The sequence below is a fragment of the Lissotriton helveticus genome, chromosome 4_1, assembly GCF_964261635.1.
Source record: "Lissotriton helveticus chromosome 4_1, aLisHel1.1, whole genome shotgun sequence".
NCBI lineage: Eukaryota > Metazoa > Chordata > Amphibia > Caudata > Salamandridae > Lissotriton > Lissotriton helveticus.
The window spans coordinates 1,850,014,691-1,850,036,105 of NC_136063.1; the positions used below are offsets into that span (position 1 = coordinate 1,850,014,691).

At 47.0% G+C, this 21,415-nt stretch overlaps 1 protein-coding gene across 9 annotated transcripts in view; it reads right to left on the reverse strand.

Moving 5' to 3' along the window:
- Positions 1-21,415, reverse strand: part of LOC144829392 (uncharacterized) — a 392,836-nt gene that overhangs the window by 98,440 nt on the left and 272,981 nt on the right. For 3 of the 9 annotated variants that reach the window (XR_013610653.1, XR_013610652.1, XM_078688505.1), the window contains one exon: positions 7,122-7,335. The exons of the other annotated variants lie outside the window; for them this stretch is intronic. Coding sequence is in view for 1 of the 3 variants with exons in the window: in XM_078688505.1 (XP_078544631.1) it covers positions 7,228-7,335 (108 nt within the window). In the remaining 2 variants the exon portion in view is untranslated. The remainder of the gene's footprint in view (positions 1-7,121; positions 7,336-21,415) is intronic. 9 annotated transcript variants of the gene reach the window in all.

Sequence of the window (21,415 nt, forward strand, 5' to 3'; positions counted from 1 at the left end):
AATTCTAATGGTCATTGGGATGGTCTTAGCCATTCTTTTCCTGTTCTGTCTATGCATACAGTGTGCTCCTGCAATATGTGGCCTCTGTGTTACATCATGTGTAAGGAAACCTGTGTCAAGAGATGAACTAAGTACTAGAATGATGTTACAGCAACATCTCAATGACTTTAGGAATATAGATCTGGACTCAGACTAACATGAGGATAATTAATTGCCTATGTAAGGGCAAAAGGAGGAATTGTGGTTCTGAAAATCTGGATTCGTGTAATCGTTCTGGACTCGAGAATTAAAACTTCGTCGAAACATGACGAATTTGGTATCAAAAGACCGAGAATGACGAGTACATCATGTACATATATTTTCAGCATATTCGAGTGACGATTTCACCTCGAAATCGTCATTTGCGTTCTTAACCCTTGGCTTCCATTTATGTGTTGCCCTTTACATAGGCCTTAATCCAGTTGAATTCAATTCCACAAGGACACATACTCCTTAATCGCCTTTTCCATGACCTGTGCTAGTTGGAACCATTGCCCCAGGCCGAACTCGTTAGGTCAGTTCCCCTCCCAGTGGCCGAGCAAGATAGCATCTAGGCTCAACAAGCCATAAAACCATTTCAGCGCGCACACCTGCCATATCTTGCTCACATCTGTCTCTACTCTTTTGCTTCACTTACTTTATGATGGGGAGGTGCCTGTTTTATTGGGGGTCCACTGATATCTGATGAAATGTTGGGCCTTGCCGGGTGATTTGTTATGGGCAGCACGACGTGAAATATGTACATGTCATCATGACTCTGCTTTTCTTTGGTAAACCAATAACTGTAAATGACATACTACAAATTCGAAGAATGTTTGCCTGAAGCTGAATATTCTGTATAAAGAGAGAAGCCTGACTTTGTAAATTCAAGCAGTCTCCTGAGAATATACTTCCCCGTGTTGTACTTCTAGGACACTTGTTACATTGGTTGCAGCCAATAAACAAATCTTTGACTTCACCTAGAAGACTCTGAGTTTCTGTGGTCTGGATCAGGAAGAACCGGAGGTCTCTGGGTGTACCCTGACACCGCTGAGTTACCGGTTCTGTGCCGGTTCTTAAAAACCCAGTACCTCACAACAACAACCACATGTGCAAGTGCAAGCCCAAGTACATGTGGTAGGAGAGGTGGTGCAAGGAGAGGAGCAAGCAGAGGTGCATGGAGCGGCACAAGTGCCCACAATAGTTGTTCCTCCCGAAGTAGGGGCACATCAGGAAATCGATATTCAAGCCGAGGTATCACATGAGGAAGCCACTCCTCCTGATGATTCATTGTCTTCCAGATCCCCAGCAAGGAAAAGATCAAGCCCCCTTCCTTCTGATGATATGGATGAAACTTGGGAACCACCAGTGCTGCCTGAGAGTGAGGCACACCATGATCTGACAAAGGTAGCTAAGCGTAAAAGGAAGGTCCCCGAAAGTCTCAGAGTCATGGAGTGTGATGATGACGCTGAACAAGAAGGGGCGTATACTGCTCCTGCTGATGAAGACTCTCACGACGACGACGCAGTCATCATAGGCGTCACTCCAGCCTCAGCGGGCATGCAGCACACAGACATTTTCACCCTAGCCCGAAATGCTGCTGAGCGTGATGATGATGATGGCGACGTGGGTATGGGACCACCACGAATGCAGTTAACTAGTACACCAACACCACCACCTACAGCTTCCATATTTTCTCGCCAGAAGGGACCTCCATCCACCTCGACCTCCATGTCCTCAATTAGTGGTGCTGTAAGTGCACCACGTCGGCAACACACATCCTCCAGTTCATCTGGCATTAGCAGCATTCCCAGTATCGCCTCCTCCGCTCCCCACAGACATTTGAAATCCGCAGTTTGGGACTTCTTTAGTGTTAGCCCAACAAGGGAAAACATAGCCATTTGTACCATTTGTAAGGTTCGAGTTAGTCGTGGTAAGCTTGGTACCAACTATGGTACTGGAGGCCAGAGAGGTCATCTTGAGAGACAGCACACTGTCAAATGGCATGCGCACCTAAGGGAGATCAAGGATGCCCGAATTGCAAGTCAACAAATTGTATCCGTTGATGTTTCATCTGCTGGAGGAAGAAGAAGCGTCAAACCTTTCTTCACTTACACCCAGTACCCCTGTCAGCAGCAGATCTATGAGCCACACTAAGAGTGTGGGAGAGAGTGAAACACCAACGTGAAAAAGTTCATCACAGAGCGTAACTGGGTCGCAGAAGTCATCATCATCCCGTAAAATGGTCCAGCCCACCATTAGAAGCATGTTGTTTTCAGAAGCGCCATATGAACGCAACCACCCAATGGCGCGTCTGTATAACAGTAAGCTGGCTAAAATGCTAGCGCTGGACCTTCTCCCTTTTTCTTTTGTGGAAGGGGTGGGTTTTCTTGAAATGGTGGCAACGCTCTGCCCTAAATGGAAGGTTCCTAGCCGGTTCTATTTTGCCAGAGTTGCGATTCCAGCACTACATGAAGATGTGCTGGAGGTGATTGGGGCAGCTTTGCAGAAGAGTGCTGTTCACACTATACATCTGACAACAGACATGTGGAGCAGTTGCGCAGCCACTGATTACATGTGCATCACTGCACACTGGGTCTCTTTTTCAGGGGTTAAAGGCAAGATAAACGCAGGGGTTGACGAGGACAAAGTTTATAAAGCTGCTCGGAAACATGCAACAATAGCCATGTTTGCCATGGAGAAAACTCATACAGCAGAAAACATTTTGCATGAGTTTAACACAAAGGTCTTTGAATGGCTGTCCCCAAGAAAACGCATGATTGGTTATGTTTCCACGGATAATGGCGCCAATGTAGTTAAGGCCATGGATATGGGTAACTATTTCAGAGTGCCGTGTCTGGCGCACTGTATAAACCTGGTTGTTAAAAAATTCTTGAGTGAAGAAAGTCCAGTCTCCGAGTTACTGACCACCTGCCGAAGAATGTGCACACATTTCAACCATTCTTTTAAGGCCCGGAAGCAGCTGAGGTGCCTGCAATATGAACATAAATTGCCAGTGAAAGCACTCATCCAGGAGGTGGCAACACGTTGGAACTCAATCTTCTACATGCTTGAGCGTCTGTATGAGCAGTATGCGGTAGTCGATCAGTATTTCTTTAAACTGGGTACACCTATGATGGACATGAGGATACAGGTGGAGCAATGGCACCTAGTTAAAAGCCTGACAGACATGCTTTGTCCTTTTGAGGTCTTCATGCGTGCAGTCAGCAGGGAGGACTGTAATTTGGGAAAAGCTATCCCATTGTTGAGCATGCTAGAGCACCGACTGAATGCGGTGTGTTCTAAGTTTGAAAAAGATGGAAAGGAAGAAGCATTAGAGTTGGCGGAGAAGTTATTACACCGCCTACTTGGCGATGAATGTCTTGAAATGATCAAGACAGAACAGCATTACATTTGTGCTACTATTCTGGATCCAGGGTACAAAAAGGCAGTGGCAGGCAGAGTATTCTTTCCTTTTGATGACGCAGATGTTTCAAAGTACAAACATTGGCTAGCTGTGTCAGCCACTCGGTTTGAAAGAGAACGGCAGGAAATTGAAGGAAAAGGCAGTACATCAGCATCAGCAGGCCGTCCGCAGTCAAAAAAATCCCCTTCTGCATTTGTGGCTGTGGCAGAAGTGAGTGATTTTCCCTCTCAGCCGTTAACGACACCAGCAACCGTATCATCTGCACCAGACACAACAGTAATATTGGGTGATGAAGAGGATTGGCTAACTCAGCTTGGGTTTGCTTCTGAAATGGTCCCAGAAAAAAGTAAGCAAAGTGGAGGAACCCAGGAGAACCTTGAGTTGATGGTGCAGGCCTATCTGAATGACTCAACAGAGGTCCATCTTTCTCATGACCCATTGGCGTATTCGCATGGGAAAACAGTTGCTTGGCCAGAGATCACCAACCTGGCTATAAATTACTTGTCTTGCCCACTCGCAAGCGTGTCTTCTGAACGTGTTTTCAGTGCTGCTGGTGGCATTGTAACTTCCAAAAGGACCCGCCTCTCGCCCAAAAATGTGGAGAGGTTAACAATGATCAAGATGAATCAGCACCTCATACCACCAGATTACAAAATACGAGAATGCACGCAGGAAGAAGACGAGGAGGACACCATGATGATGGAAGTTCTTCTCTGTTAAGTGACCTACTCCTGTATGAATTCGCAGAGTTTGAGGACGAGCTCTTCTTCCCTGACACCGAGCCTTGAAAATGAGTCAATGAATCACTAACTTTCTTTTTCGTCCTTATTCACTTTTATTCCTGTGTGTCTCTCTTTCTTTGTTTTGCAAATTCTATATAAAAAAACTTTAATCACCTAATCACAAAACAAGCCCATCAGCAGAACTGTCTTCACTTATTTGCTTATTGATTTGAAGGTGCCGCAGTCTGTATTCCTCAGGTTCACAAGTTCACAAGGACATGCTCCTCTATCCTCCTCCTCCAGACTCCTATTTCCCTCAAAGCAGATGGCTGGATTACGCCCAATGAAGAAAGACTCTGCACTTGTGGGGGTGTTCTACTTCTTTGCGGGTGAGTTGACGGCTCTGGGGCCATTGCTGGGAAGGTCTAATACCGGATAAAAGTGGTTTGGAGAAAATCGGAGCAAAAAAAAAGTTTTTGCCTTTTTGCTCACTATAATGTTTTCGGTGGCCTGTGTGGGGGGGGTTCCTGGTGTTTGTGGGTGGGTTTTGGGGTCTGGGAGCAACGCTGGTACAGTCTAATTTTGATTGCATTTGTTTTCCAGGACATCCATGGTGGAAAAGTGGAGTTATGACCTTGCTGCACAGCGCGTTTGGACAGAATTGAAAGAAGGCCGAAAAATATTATAAGTATGAGCTTTTCCATTTTTGCTTTTTGCCTGTTTGGGGGGGTTGTGCTTTTTTGCGGGTGGGTTGGCGGGTCTTGGGGCATTGCTGGGAAGGTCTAATAGTTACCGGATAAAAGTGTCTAATACCGGATAAAAGTGTTTTGGAGAAAATCCATGAGGAAAAAGTTTTTGCATTTTCTGACATATCGCTCACTACAGCGTTTTCGGGGGCCTGTTTGGGGGGCTTCCTGGTGTGTGCGGGTGGGTTTTGGGGTCTTTGAGCAACGCTGGGTATGGATACTTTTGATTGCAAGTGGTTTGAAGAAAATCCATGGTGGCAAAGGGGAGTTAGGGCCTAGCTGCAGAGCGCGCGTGGAGTGATGTTGGAAATTTGCCTGGAAAATTACTAACTGCTAGATTCATCAAAGACCCGTTTTGCGAGTCTTTAATAGCGATTCATAAGGAATCACTATTAAGGACTTGCAAAACGGGATTCATGTAGGAATTGCAAAAAATATTGCGATTCCTACATGTTCCTTATTTGCGATTAGCAAATTGCTAATCGCAAATAAGGAATAACTCCCCATGAATTTCTATGGGCCTACAGGCCCATAGGAAGGAATGGGGAGTTATTCCTTATTTGCGATTAGCAATTTGCTAATCGCAAATAAGGATGCGATTTCAAGGGTGCAGGGGTGTCCAAAGGATACCCTGTAGCACCCCTGAAATGTGAATTTACACTGATGTTGTGCACACACATGTCCAAAGGTCATGTGTGTGTGTAACATGCAACTTAGAAAAATGCATTTAAATGCATTTTTCCAAGTTTTCGCTATTTACCACGAGGTTTGACTTAGTGGTAAATATTGGTCCTAAATTGAGAATTCGCAATTTTTAAATGTTTCATGAATATCATTTAAGGAATCTCTAATAGAGATTCCTTAAATGCTAATCCTCGCAAATTTGTGAATTCTTTATTAGCGATTTTTGCATTTGGGATGATGACTCCCAAATGCAAAAATTGCACTCGCAAAGGGCCAGATTCTCAGAATCTGGCCCTTTTGCGAGCGCATTTCGCTTGATGAATCTGGCTGTAAGTCCCCATTTTTGTAGTTTTGCTTTTTGGCTGTTTGGGGGTCTTCTACTTGTTTCCGCCTGGGTTGACGGCTCTGGGGCCATTGCTGGGAAGGTCTAATACCGGATAAAAGTGGTTTGGAGAAAATCGGAGCAAAAAAAGTTTTTGCCTTTTTGCTCACTATCATGTTTTCGGTGGCCTGTTTGGGGGGGTTCCTGGTGTTTGTAGGTGGGTTTTGGGGTCTGGGAGCAACGCTGGCACAGTCTAATTTTGATTGCATTTGTTTTCCAGGACATCCATGGTGGAAAAGTGGAGTTATGACCTTGCTGCACAGCGCGTTTGGACAGAATTGAGAGAATGCCGAAAAATATTATAAGTATGAGATTTTCCATTTTTGCTTATTGCCTGTTTGGGGGGGTTGTGCTTTTTTGCGGGTGGGTTGGCGGGTCTTGGGGCATTGCTGGGAAGGTCTAATAGTTACCGGATAAAAGTGTTTTGGAGAAAATCCATGAGGAAAAGCGTTTTGGCACATTAACTTAGGGCTCGTTAGGGTTAGCACTAGCAGCAGGATTGCTTGTGTTTCGGGGTGTTCTAGATTTTTGCAACTGTGTTCTGGGGTCTTAGAGCACTCGTGGGAATGTGTAATTTTGGTTGCAAGTGGTTTGAAGAAATCCATGGTGGGAAAGGGGGGATTTGGCCTAGTTAAAGAAAGTGTTTGCCACTATTCTTAACTTAGTGCTCGTGAGTCGTTAGGGTTAGCAGTATTGTATTGCATGTGTTTGGGCGGGGGGCTGTTTGTGGGGGGGTTTGCGAGTCTTGGAGCGATGCTGGGTATGGATACTTTTGCTTGCTTGCAAGTGGTTTGAATACAATCCATGGTGGGTAAGGGGGGATTTGGGCCTACTTTACTTACAAAGTACGTTTTGTCACCATTTTCTACTAGGCCTCGCTTTTTGAGATCTGATTGGGGGTCTTCTACATTTATGCGACTGGGTTTAGTAAGGGTCTGGGAGCACTGCTGGGAAGGTCTAATTTTGTTCTAAAACACAGTTTACAGTACACCTAGCTTGAGGGGAAAGATCCACTAAATTAATTCGCCCATACTTATTTATCCTTCAAAAGGAGACTCAGACAGAGTATGCACTTTCAAAAATATTGTACTGTCTATTAGGAAACTCAAAGTGTGACTTTTTGCACTACACAGCGTACATACCTTATATTTATTTGTCAGTGGTGTTCTAATATCACTTCCTGTTTTTCCATCAATAATTACAGGCCGGGTTTCAGCCTGTGCAATGGGAAAAGGATGAAGTCAGGCTTCACATTAGCGAGCCGCAATTCAGCATCCGCCAGGCAGGCAGTGGACAGGGTGTCTTCTGGTCACCAACATTGATGGACGGAGCGTCAGATGGAATGGAGGAGTCCCGCTAATAAGAGGAATGGTTGGATGCATCTTAAAACTTCCCAAATTCAACAGGACAACTACAACAACATACAGATACAGTATCCGTTCTTTTCTAATTATCTTTTAAGTAATGTTATTGCTGTGAACTTCTATGAGTGTGACTCTGCATTTCTTTGATCTCTGCTTCTAAATTCATCCCTACAGCCATTGGATAGGTTTTACTTCTGCTATTTTTCAAACCTAATTTAATGTACGAAGTGTTTCTCTGAGTGCAGAGATAGGCAAGTGAAAACGCATAATTATTACTGCAGCCCTGTACTGTCGCATTCTTTCATTCACGGTTGTCGAAAGTACTACTTACTTTTCAGTAACCATGCATGCAGTAGTGCATGCACTTCCTTTATGTCACTTAAAAGATTTATGGTTAACTTTGTACCCAAAGATTTGTTTATCTTCAATTATTGTTTGTCCATGCTGTGCTTTTTTTTTCTTCTCTCAACAAAACTTTCTCAAAAACCCCCATTCCCATCCATTTTCCAAACCCTAACCCTCTTCCCCCGGGCTGTGTGGTTTTGATTGATGTGTGACTAAATGACAGCAATAATTCCACACACTTGCTGGGGAGGATAAGGTCATAGCAACAGGCTGGTGAAGGAATCCGAGGACATATTCTTATTCAGCTTGACACTGAGTCACTATTGGCAAATGAAAGCAGATTTTCATGTGCGTCATCAACTTGATTGGTCATCAAAAACATCCTCCTCCTAGACGTGGCAAATGAAATTATTACGCTGCTGTGTCCTTCACCATCAGTACTATTTCTTGTAATAGTAGCCAATGTCAAAGAAATTCAACGCAAGTACTAGTTATTTCAATACTTTACCATTTCTTCTAGTGTACTGTCACCTGCCATATTCTCTATCGTACCACGGTAAGGACAAACAAGGTTTCATTTTCTTTTTTTTCAGATGCTGCAACTGCCACTGTGTAACACCACAAGTACCACCGCAATGATGACATTTCATCCGCCCAGGATTGCCAACTTTAATCGCCATTTCGCGTGCAGCCAGCCCTGTGCCAAGCCCTATTTCCAAACACAAATTACAGGTAAGATAAGCGTTTGGGGGGAGGTAGTATAATGGAGTAGTAGGAGAGACGTGAGACTGACACTAGTCCTAGGACTATTGAATTCACTTACTCTGTGAGAGGCACTTAGTTTTGAAAACATTTGGGCCATTAGTACTTACACAACTTGAATCAAGATGCCACTTAAGTTTCAGGACTGTTAAACCCCCACCCACCAGCCTCAAAAGCAGTAAAAAACACGTATGCTAAGATAAAGTTTAAAGTATATTTATATATCCAGTAACATAAATCTCCCGCAAGACCCAACCCACCCCCCCTCCCGAACCCCAACGAATGTCTCTGAAAACGATGTCCAAAAAAAAAAGAAGAAAACTGAACTCCCAATTCCCACCCCCCAGGAGTCTTTAAAAAAGGGGCAAGGGACAGTCTCCTCCTACTGGCTGCTGTTGACTTTTCGGGCCAGGTCAGCATGCTCCTTGTGGAGGGTCTCGAGCAGGGTCTTGGTGTTGAGGAGCTCCTGCTCGAGGTAGGAAACCCTCAGGGAAAGGCGGTGCATCCTTTTTTTGCAACTGCTGTGGGGGGCAGCTGATTTCTTTGCTGCTCGGTGGTGGCGGGTGGCTGCGGTACCCCGGCTCCGTACCGCTGGAGACCTGCGCTGACTGGCTGACCCAGGGAGCGCAGAGGAGGATGCAGGTGTCGCAGTGGATGTTGTTGACGTACTCTGCGTGTCCTCCTCCTCCTGGGCCACCAGCCGCCGATATTTGGCGACAGTCGCCTCCAGCCTCCGTTGCCGGGCCCTTTCTGCCAGCTCCTTCCTTATTGGTTTGGAAGGAGCATCTATATGAAGAAAGAAAGACATAGTCTGTAACCAATGCTCTTTAAGATTAACACAAAATGATTCCGCAGAAAGTTGTGTCACAGTAGAACTAGCAACTTGCAAGCGCAGTACATAACTATTGTGGCCAGTATCTATCTAACCTCCCACTTCTTCATCCTTGCTCTAACATTAGTGGGAGTTTAAGGAATCAATTCTAAGAGCACTATGGACTCACTCCATTAGAGTCGACTATGACAGTACACCAGTCTTATTCTTCTTCTTCTCTCTTGTATAGCAAAATTGGTACGTTAACTTCTGCAAGCCGGCATAATGCCAGCGCAGTCAACTTGCACCCGAGAAAAACAGACGCCCGCCATGATGAGTGAGACAGACTTGCGTTACTGTACCAGTCCAGTACATGCAGGTGGTGATGCTCTTACTTTTCTATTACGGGTGGCACTGAGAATACTCTGTTACAAGGGCTACTGCTTAATTAATTTAACTTTCACCCTACAGTGCCAATGAATAGATACTAGAAAAGGAAAATGAAGAAGATAAATAATCTGAGTATCTATCACTGCACATGGTATATATTTGCTTCGATATGGGATGACTTTAGGTGCTTTGCTTTTTATTGAGTGAACAGTGATACATCCACACAAGAATATCCGAGTTCTACTAAACTTATTAACAGAGGTAGTGAGTGGCCATCGTAATAGCCGGATATATGCTGTGGTTGCAATACAAACTACTGCTACTATTCATGGCAGTATTCGGACAAAATTACAACTTCTTTTCCTTGCCTTTCCTACACTGGGACAGACGTGCGGGTGCGGTGTTACATGCTCTTCAAAGTAACACTTAGTTCATCAAGTGACCGTCTACTCTCTCGAGATACACATATGCTATCTAAGAGTCAGATAGTACCATGATCCAGGCATCCATCCATTCAAACTATATGTCAATCATTCTTCTTCATGTCTCTCATCTGGACAAACCTTACGTTTTCTCACAGGGAGCACACTATGCAGTCTGCAATCTCAATAAGTAAGGAATATAAGAGCTTACCACTGCCCGCCACTACCAAGGCAACACGCAAAGCAGTTTGGTCCGGCACTTGCACCGCCTCCTCCCCGGAACTTTCCTCCTCCACCTCCGCGCTGGGCCCAGCACCAGATGTTCCACCTACAAAGTACATTTAAGAATGTTAGATGTCATAGACATACACCAATCACTATTATTTTGTCTAGGAATGAAGAAATGTGAATACAGAAACCAATCTAATAATTTGTGACTGTCTACTCTAAAGTAAAAATGTCCCTTTTTCCAGGGAAGGGTGTTGTCTTGCTGCACTTTTTGGCACAACTGATGAATGCTTGCTTTTTAACACGCACCATTTGTCTCATAACAGACAGAAGCTTCACTTCTAAGAACAAATCATCATCACTAGGACGGAGGGACCAATGATTCAGCACCAAAAAGAAAAATTAAAGTTCAAACCAGGTGAGGGCTCGGCTCGCCCACAATAAATGTGTGAAATAAATCACTATAAGCACTTTTCCATTTTTAATCAACCGTTTATGTTTTTTGACAAGCTTGATTTTAATAAATATTTTTACTTTTAATAAAGCTTTAAAACTTAAATAGACTCTGTGGTTTTTGGTCATGAGTGAATGAGCAAAAGGTTTTGCAATTTGCAATTCATGAGCCCGTGCCTCTGACACTACTGGACTCTGACTCCGTACTCTTGTCCTGCGTTGGATAATCATCATTGGGGATCAATCATCGATGAATTCGGTGAGCTAAATGACTCTGCCACACTATCTAGTCAGTAAGGAGATTGGGGGTTCTTCAAAGTCTAATATCACTGAGGTATGTGGAAAGTCTACCTTCGCCTATTATAATTGATAAACAATGCACTATTTAGTGTCCATAGTTCTGTTTGTACAGATTTGTCCCTGCAACAGTAGTAGTATGGATTGTCCTCCTATCCAAACCAAAAGTAAAGTAGTATCTTATTCTTTCTTGGTGGTCATTCAACTTTTTATTGTTGGTAATTGTCAAAGCATAAACATTTAGAAGACTTGAAAAGACATTATGGACAATCCCAGAGGACTGCACTCAGTGCATAGAGCTATTGCTGACTAGAATGGGAGTTTAGTTTTACACCTTTTGCCAAATGTTCAATCTTAGTTAGCTACACAGACAGACAAATAAGAATAATCTAGTAATACCACGGGGAGTCATAGTCGAGGCAGAATAAGAATTTAGATACAGTCTACAAGAAGATCAAAGACGATTTAGAAAAAATCGAATGAGGGACGCTAGGAAAAAATAGGTACTCTATATTAAAATTAAAACTTACCGGGGCCAGCAAAGGAGCCCTCGCCTGACCGATCCTGGCCTTGTTCAACAGCAGCAGCCTCCTCCAATGTCCTCTTGCCCCTGAGGGGAGCTGATGTACAACATGAAAGAAAGACCCAAAAACATGGATGATTGTTGTCAACCAAATCAAACATTTCAAAAGAACATTAACAAAATCTTTTGGCGAAATAGCAAATAGACAACTATTCAACGGGATATATTGACCTATCTCATGTGGTCTACTACGATATTAGTATCGCTTGATTTGCGGACCGTCGACTTGGAAAGTTATGCAACTCACTAAACAAACTACTAAAAAGGTTCGCCTAGGACTGGCAGGCAGCAGTCCGCAGCACGCGAAGTGACAGACAAACTCCATCGTGATTGCAGATCAGCGACAACACTAAAAAGATTCCTACTACATTACCAGTCATTAAAATACTCAAACTATCAATCCACCACCACTATTTCTTCTTATTGCCAGGTGTACAAAGGAAGGACTGGACTTGAGTCTGTAGGGGCAGATTTACAAGCCCCTTGCGGCTCTTTTGCTCCATTGTTGCGTGACTTTTGTGACGCAGAGGCATAACAAAAGAGGCGCCATGGTGCGGCGTATATTAACAACGTGACGTATATGGGAGATGCATCACGTTGTAAAGCCCTGCGTCATCAGGGGGCATTGCGGCGCAAGGGAGGGCGTTCCTGCGCAGGAACGCATCCTAAAAGTGGCTGAGGGAAATCTACAAGATGTCAATCAGTCACTTTTAGGACAATGATGCGTGACTCAAACCCTGCGCCTGCTTGAAGCAGACGTACGGCTTGACGCAGCATTGGGGAGAGAATGCGCCGCCTTTACGGAACAGATGCGTAACGCTTCTGTGACGTTTTGGGCCTATGGTGCGCCGCATTGTAAATACTATCCAACAAAGAGGGTTTTGGCTTTAGCGCAGTAAGGCTGCGCCACTCATATATTAAACAAAACAACTGCCAGTACTGCCCAATCTATTCAAACATATAGCAACAACCAATAAACAAAATACGGTCCTGCAAAGGCTAGCCGTTCAGTCTGAACTAGTTCTTCAAATCAATTTATTAAGTCAAAATCTTTTTCTTTTTCGAAATTTTTGATAGATTTCACATTAAATTATGAAACATGTTTGAGTTTATTTACAAGGGGAGCTCCTATTTAAGTGTACTACTATATACAAAGAAGTGTGAGAAAACGTTGAATAAATAAGAAGTAGTATATCAAAGAGAAAATGTGTTTGGTGCAAAATCAAACATACATTTCACATTCATTCACAATCTGCGTCTCGTATATACCCAACATAATAGTAGAATGAAATCAAAGAAGAAAAGGATAGGAAGAATAAAGGGAATGTGTGTGAAAAGTGTCCTGCCTCGATTATTTTTAAATCTTTTAGATTGGACGGGGACACCTAATAAATAGTCGATCTAATACAAATATCTTTTACTATATGACAAAGCCATCAACAGATAATTTATATACAACAAATAGCAGTATGATTGGCCAACAAACAAAACACACAAAAGGTCGACGCGTTTCAAATCCCCCAAGTGTGGATTGTAAATACGGCGCACCATGGGTGGTGGTGGCGTGGCGCACAATTACTGGTGCATCCCTGCTACTTTGCAGGGATGCGCCGGTAATTGAAAATCTGACCCTTAGTGTCTAGCATTACGCAGTTCTTTACACTACACTCATACATAATTTCCCAGGCCAATGAAATGAACACAAAATAGAAAACAAATAAGCATAGTAGCAACGCTACTGAGAAGGAGAGCAGTGCACCTGAAATGCACAGAAGATTTTGAAATATAATTTACCTACAATGTAATCGGCATCATTATTGCTCTTGGTAAAAAACAAAAATTTGCAATATAATAACAGACAGAGCGGGAGAAAACAGAGTAGTGATGAAATAGCTAGAAACAGCTACTACTACTCACCAAGCCCAGGGATCTCGATGCCGAGCACGTCCAGCAAGTCACGTTGCCGGTCCATGAGATCTGTCCAGCGGTGGGTGGCCTGGTTGTAGGTGCGCCGGACCTCAGAGTGTTCAAACATGGCCCGGCACACCTTCTCCCACCGCTTCCGGCGCTCCCGGATCCCGTAGCCGGTAGCGATCTTGCCGCCTCCCATGATGGTCTTGGGGAGGCGGCGCTGGACATGAAAGACTAGTGCGGCCACCTCCTCCGCACTAAAAATCTCCCGAGCTATAACTTGCTCCCCCCTCAAACGCCCGCACGGGAGCCGGGCACGGGGTGCGGGACCCTTCCCCTTCGCGGGCTGCTTCCCAGCTCCCTTTACCATGGTCTGGGCAGAAAGGAAGGTAAATAATAAAGACGAAATAGAATAGGGAAGAAGAAAAGAAAAGAGTTTAAAAAAAGTAGTTTAAAATTAACCCAAAGTAGCAGAAAACACAAAAATATAGAGCTCGAAAAATAGAGGGATAGATAATAAGTAAAATAGATTTAAAAAAACTTCAAACAAGCAAAGCATGGCAGAGATTGACAGAGGATACAGAAAGCATGCCCAGAACCATAGCAATGAATGAAAAACAAGATGGCCGCGCCCGTTTACGACCGCGTGGGTAAGTTCGCGCGATATTTCCCCCGCGATCACATGTGAACATGTACTAGCAAGCCGCACACTTTGCGAGATTACACATAGTGCCCGGAAACGGAATTACGTCACGCAAACAAGATGGCCGCGCCCATGTACGACCGCTAGGGTAACTTCGCAAACGTTGCGCTACAAGCGGCTTGTGAACACGTAAAAAATCACGCGAACAAACACGCCGCAAAAAAACCAAATTGTGTATTTGCACGAATTCGCGGCTTCTGAAATCGATCTCGTCCGAATTCGCGCCTCGCGAATCGCACGAAATTGCAGAAAAACGATTTTTGCAAAACTGAAAGCACTCAGCAGGTGCAAAAGTTCAATCTTATCATTAGTAACCATTCCCTCTAGTGCTTCCTGAGGGGCCCCTCCAGAGTTCAGTTACCTACTTGCAACTATTCTATGACCCTGCTCTGACCCTCACAGCAGGCTCAGAGAATAGCTACAAGTATGCCACAAAGGTCCTGCTAAAAAAAAATTAGACTGCAACAGAAAGCAATTACAGATAAGGAAGCAGGTGCCAGACTGGAAGTTCAAATTCAGTGACACATTAATCAATCAGCCCCTAATTCATTCATGTCAGTTGAGGCAGGGCAGGTGTGCTTTTCCCCCCATAATCTACAGTGATGAAACAGAGGGTGGCATGGGTGAGCCAGAGGGGGGCAGTGGTGAAACAGAGGGTGGCAGTGGTGAAAAAGAGGGTGCTGTGATGAACCAGACGTAGAAACAACATGGTCGCGACCGTTGCTACCCGACAAGTAAGTTCGCGTTTGCGAACTGGTAAAAAACCCTTGCGAAACGGCAGAAACACTTGCGAACCCCCCAAAAAAATCTGCATAATTCGCGAGAGTTTGCGGATTGCGAATCCGTAAATACGCAATTTCGCGGATTGCCAATTCGCAAAGTTCGCCCATGCTTAGTCACCTGCCAAGCCAGTGGCAAATCAGGTGGCACCACAAAGGCCCCCCTAACACCACTAAATGTGGTGGGGGTTCCCTTTGAAAGAGTAGGGATTTACATTGTTGGACCAATGGATCCCCAAACAGCATCTGGGCACAGGTTTATTCTGGTGGTAGTGGATCATGCCACCAGATACCCAGAAGCTATTCCCCTAAGGACCACAACAGCACCTGTTGTGGCAAGAGCCCACCTGGGAGTTTTCTCAAGAGTGGGTTTTCCGAAGGAGGTTGTCTCAGACAGAGGTGCAAACTTTATGTCTGGATATCTGACTGCTATGTGGAAGGAGTGTGGAGTGAACTACAAGTTCACCACTCCCTATCATCCACAGTGCAACGGTCTGGTGGAGAGATTCAACAAGACCTTAAAGGGCATGATTAAGGGTTTACCTGAAAAGCTTAAGCAAAGATGGGACATCCTACTGCCCTGCCTTTTGCTTGCTTACTGAGAGGTTCCACAGAAGGGGGTTGGCTACAGCCTTTTTGAACTTCTGTTTGGGCATCCTGTGAGAGGACCCCTTTGTCTGGTGAAGGAGGGATGGGAGTTACCTCTCAAACCTCCCAAGCAAGACATTGTGGACTATGTACTTGGTCTCTGCTCCAGGATGGCTGAGTACATGAAAAAGGCATCCAAAAACCTTGAGGCTAGCCAGGACTTGCAAAAGGCCTGGCATTACCAAAAGGCTGTGCTGACTGTTTACCAGCCAGGACAGAAAGTGTGGGTGTTGGAGCCAGCGGCCCCAGCAGCTCTCCAAGACAAATGGTCTGGACCCCACGCTATTGTTGAGCAAAAGGGAGAAGTAACCTATTTGGTTGATCTTGGAACTCCCAGGAGCCCCCACAGGGTGCTTCATGTCAACAGATTGAAACCATATGTTGACAAGGCAGACATGGGCTTGCTCATGGCTACAGATGAGGGACAGGAGGAGGAGAGTGACCCTCTCCCAGACCTGCTTTCTCAGAACCTTGATGATGGTTCAGTTGATGGTGTGGCCTTGGCAGGCAGCCTCACTGACAAACAGCAATAGGACTGCAGACAAGTTCTACATTCCTACAGACATATGTTTTCTCTGACTCTAAGTCAGACTACCTGGTGCACTCATGAAGTGGACACTGGGGACAGTCTGCTGGTTAAAAGTAAGATTTACAGGCAACCTGATCATGTGGGGGCGTGGCCACGGCGGCGATCGGAATGGCCGCCTTTCCGTGAAGCTCCTCCATGCGGGCTCCTAACGGCGGCGACTGGGATGTAGTCCGCTATTTCTATTCTACACATCCTTTCTGATCCGAACACTGATGTCGCCCGACCATCTGGGTGACTCAGGAGTGCGTGGGAGCGGCCTGGGGAGTGTGCTCGGCGGAGGAGAAGCGAGGCCCCTCGGACCTTGGCGCCATCTTCTCTGACTGCGCCGGATCACTGGTGAGTGCCGCGCTGCGCCTGGTTGCCGGGCCCTCGCCCTTCGAACGTCGTCTGCGGGATCTCCCGCGCGCTGCTCATCCGCCGTTGGCTCCTGGGTGGGGGCTCCCGGTCCCTGTTACCGCCGCGGCCTTCTGGCCCGGGGGTGGGCCGAGACCGGGGCCTCGATTTGCGGGCCTGGGCTGGGTGCTGGGCGGCGGGCGGAGACTCTTGCTAGGGGAGGCGGGGGAGTGCGGTGGCTCGGGAGACGTGGGCCGCTCCTAGGGGGTATTCGGCGGCCCCGCCTCAGGCGCACTCGAGGGGATCTTCGGGTCCCTCCATTCCTCCTGCTCCACACGACGGGAGAGGGTCGCTCCCCGCTCCATTGCCCAACAGTGGGTGCAATCACTGCATAGAACCGGGCCCACGCTGAACCCTGGACTGGGCCTCGGATGCTGCCTGGAGCCATAACGCTCCATGTGAGAGGCTGTCCTAGCGCCTACTCACCACGATTAACCACTACTCACAGTTGAACGCTGAGCCTTACCTGTTTGTGGCAATGACTGGAGCTTTGGTGTTGTATTGCCGCTTTCCCCCCTCGAAGAGTTGCCTCTGGTGTTTCTCCCCGACCGCGCCCTCCGTGTTACCGCGGCGATGGGCAAAAGAGACCCCAATCAGCGGAAGCTTAGTTTTGATAAGGCCTCCCTTCTCGCTACGGACCCTCCGCCTGGTTCGGCGACTGTTGCTTCCGGCTCGACAGACATGGGAGACGCCGCGGCTCTGGTCGCCACCATGATGGGTGAAATGCGGGCCGGCTTCAAGGCGCTTAAACACCCGCTTCGACAGCCTAGACCAAAAGTTTGCGGACATGGGCGCCAAGGTACAGGTCCATGACAGGAGGCTCGACGTGGCTGAATCCAGGATATCGGACATCGAGGATGGCGCCTCAAAATCCCTTAAAAGACTGGAGCGGGTGGAAAAAATCCTTAAAGACGTGGCCATCAAAAATGAGGACTTGGAGGCGCGTAGTCGCCGCAATAACATTCGCATTCTTGGCGTGGCGGAGACGACTGCCACGGGCCGGTTTGATACCTTTGTTGAACACCTCCTCATTGAATTATTCGGCAGGGACACCTTCACAGCTGGCTTTGTAGTCGAACGTGCACACAGATCTCTGGGACCTGTGCCTCGCCCTGGCCAACTGCCACGACCTATTATCCCCAGGATCATGAACTTTCGCGACCGCGACGTGGTGTTGGGCACGGCTCGGGAGGCTGGGGAGGTTCAGTGGCAAGGCAGTAGACTGTCCTTTTTCCCTGATTTCACTCTGATGGTCCAGGAGGCGCGACGCAAGTATAATGGAGTTAAGGCCACCCTCCGGAATCTTGGTCTGAAATACGGTATGCTGTACCCGGCCAGGTTGAAGGTGGATGTGAACGGCAGATTCCGCATTTTTGACTCTCCCGCGGAGGCGCAGGACTTCTGTCATGGCTACAAGAAAAAGGGCTCGTCGGCAGCTCCCGGCTCGGCGCTGCACACCTCTCCTCGCAGCGACACTCAGTCCAGTGCTGACCTTTTTGCTGAAACTGGCCAGGGCTGAATGTTTCCCGTTCCCTACTTCTGGCACCCCTTTTGATAAGTTGTCTATTGGATGTAGACCTTCCAGCGTTTATTGACTGATCTCCAGTTCGGGATCCGCCTGTTGGGGCGCCCGCATGGCGTGGCGTTGCTACCCCCTAAGGCGCAGGCCTTGTTGTTTATGTTTTCTGGGGTTTTGACACAATCTTTTTTTTTGCAACGACACCGTTTCCTTGTATGGTCACCAATGTCTTTATTTTGCATTGCTGTTCAGCGATTGATTGGGGATTGCCTCTCTGGGGTCTTCGGGAGGCTGGGTGGTGGGTGGGGGTTGGGATGCGTTTTGTTTCATTGGATATCTATGTTTGTGAGCAGTTGTGAGGAACATGGGAGTAGACAGTCATATGCACACCTGTCAAAGATTTTCTATAATGTGACAATATGGCCAGGATAGGTTTGCAGTCTAGCCCGTCCAGACTAACTTTGATGTCTTGGAACGTTCGTGGGTTAAACTCCACGAGGAAGCGCAAGCAGGTACTGAACTATGCAGCGCGACATAGGGTAGATGTCCTCTTTATGCAAGAGACTCATTTGGTGCAGTCGGACACGGTCTCCGTGGCTAGGGGTTGGGGGTCACACAGAGGGTTTTCCTGTTACAGTAGATACGCAAGAGGTGTTGCAATTCTGGTGCACAAACGTGTCCCCTTTGTTTTGACTGGCAGCAAATCTGATGGGGAGGGCAGATACATGCTTATAATGGGAGTACTGTTTGGTTATAAGATCGCAATGGTGGGAATTTACGGTCCTAATGTGGATTCCCCTGCTTTTTTCCAAGACCTGCAAATGACGCTGCTTCACTCTGATATAGATTTATTGATCCTGGGTGGTGACTTCAACTTATTGATGAATCCTGACAGAGACAGTACCTCTCCCTCTCCGGTCAGTAAACCCAGGTCCCGCTCAGTGTTGGCGGAAATTTGCACCCACTTTTCATTATTGGACATAGAGGCTAGGCTTCACCCACACATGCCTGATTACACACATCATTCTGGTTTCCACAATACCAGCACTAGAATTGATTATTGGCTCCTCTCCCTGGGCATTGCGGGCTGGGTGGACGGCCTTTCCACGCTACCTCACACACTGTCTGACCACTCTCCCATAGTCTTGACTTTGGCGATCCCCAGGTTGGGGGGCTACGAAAGGCAGTGGCGATTCCCTGGCAGGGCTCTGCTGGATCCGAGTTTCAAAGAGGACATCCGTGCTGCCATCGACGACTAATTTGAAATCAATACCGGCTCTGTCACCTCCTGGGCCACGTTATGGGAGGGCTTCAAGGCCACCTTGCGTGGGGTTTGTATTGCCAAACACGTAGGGTCCCTGCGGGAGATTCGTTCCAAACTGACTCGCATTGAGGCGGACATCACTGCACTAGAGAAAGAGATCCTTGAGGATCCCTCCGCGGACCGTGAGGCCAAACGCCTTGAGCTCCTCTTGTAGTTTAGGGACGCTGCGGACCGGGAGTTGAGGTTCATGGGTAAACACTACACGGCGCGGCAGTACGGCGAGGGGGATAGGCCAGGCAAACTATTGGTGCAAATGCTTTGGCCGCCCCGCCAGGCAGCTTACATTACTGAAGTGGTTGACGCACTGGGCACACTGCAACACTCCACTCCCGAAGTTTCCAACGCGTTTTTGTCATATTACAAAACCCTGTACACTTCCACACTCTCGGGGGAACAGCGCAACCCGGGACCGATTTGAATGAAATTGCTATGGTGTACCTGGAGAAACATATGCAGGAGTTTTTGGCCATGCCCATAACGCCTGATTTTATAATTGAGGCCATCGACTCATTGAAAAGCTCCTCGGCCCCCAGCCTTGACGGGTACTCGGCTGACTTTTACAAAGAATACAAGGAGGAACTTGTCCCTAGGCTTGTCGAGGTCTACGCTGAGGCGCTTGAGGTGGGCGTACTACCACCCACCCTCCGGGAGGCGGTCATTGTTTTATTACCCATCTTTGTGTAGCTCCTACAGGCCCTTGTCCCTCTTGAACTTGGATTACAAGATTTTAGCCAAAGTCCTAGCGATTCGCTTGGCACTACTCGTAGAAACCATCATTTCGTCGGCTCAGTCCGTATTTGTTCCACACCGATCCACCTCCCTCAATCTTCGGACACTGTTTTCTGTTTTGCATAGAGTTGAACCTTCCACCCCGGCTGCAGCGGTGTCCATTATGAGACGAATGGGAATGCCCAATATGTTTGTGGCGACTGTGGAGTTGCTGTACTCGGCTCCCACCGCCAGAATACGATTGAATGGCACCATTACTGAAAGCTTCACACTCTCACGAGGTACCCGGCAGGGGTGCCCTTTATCCCCGCTCCTGTTCATCATCGCGATGGACCCCCTGGTTCGACATTTTCAGGAAAAGCATCTCCACAGGGGGCTTCAGTTCCGCACTGGGCCGCTTCTCCTCTCGTTATATGCCGATGACACGGTCTTGTATGTTCGGACCCCTCAGTCCAACTTGGAGCCGCTGCTGTCAGAAATTGCTCGCTTTGGCGACTTTTCGGGCCTTAGGATAAATTGGCACAAGTCGGTCATTTTTCCGCTCACCCCTTCCACCTTGCAGTGGAACTGTTCATTTCCACTAGAATGGTGTGCCGACTCTGTGAAATATCTGGGAATACACATCCACCTCGATACAGTGTCCATAGTCCGTTTGAATTACCGACCTGCCCTTGATTTTTTGGAAGATCACACGGAACGCTGGCTCCGCCTCCCACTTTCTATGGCCGGTCGGATTGCCATCATAAAAATGATTGTCCTCCCCCGGTTTTTGTATTTATTCAACAACATACCGATCCCTCTCACCAAGATTTTTTTTTCTCAACTTCGCTCCTCACTGCTGCGTTTGGTATGGGGCGGTAGGAACCCACGGGTGGCCTGGCGCACACTGACACTTCCTTACGAACGAGGTGGATTCGGAATGCCAGATTTTTATCTTTATTACTTAGCAGCACAGAGCTCATACGCATACCCTTGGTTTCACCCGGATGCCAGAATTCCATATCTGAAGCCTGAGGCTGATTTGGCCCTCCCTGTGGCCCTCACTTCCATCCTTCCTAGGGGAATTCCTCGGGACCCGCAAGACATACAGCCTCTATCCACTACATGTTGGGCTTGGGATAAATTGCGATGCCTGCTGCATATTGAGCAATTATACTCCCCTGTTCTGCCATTGCCTAACCCTCAC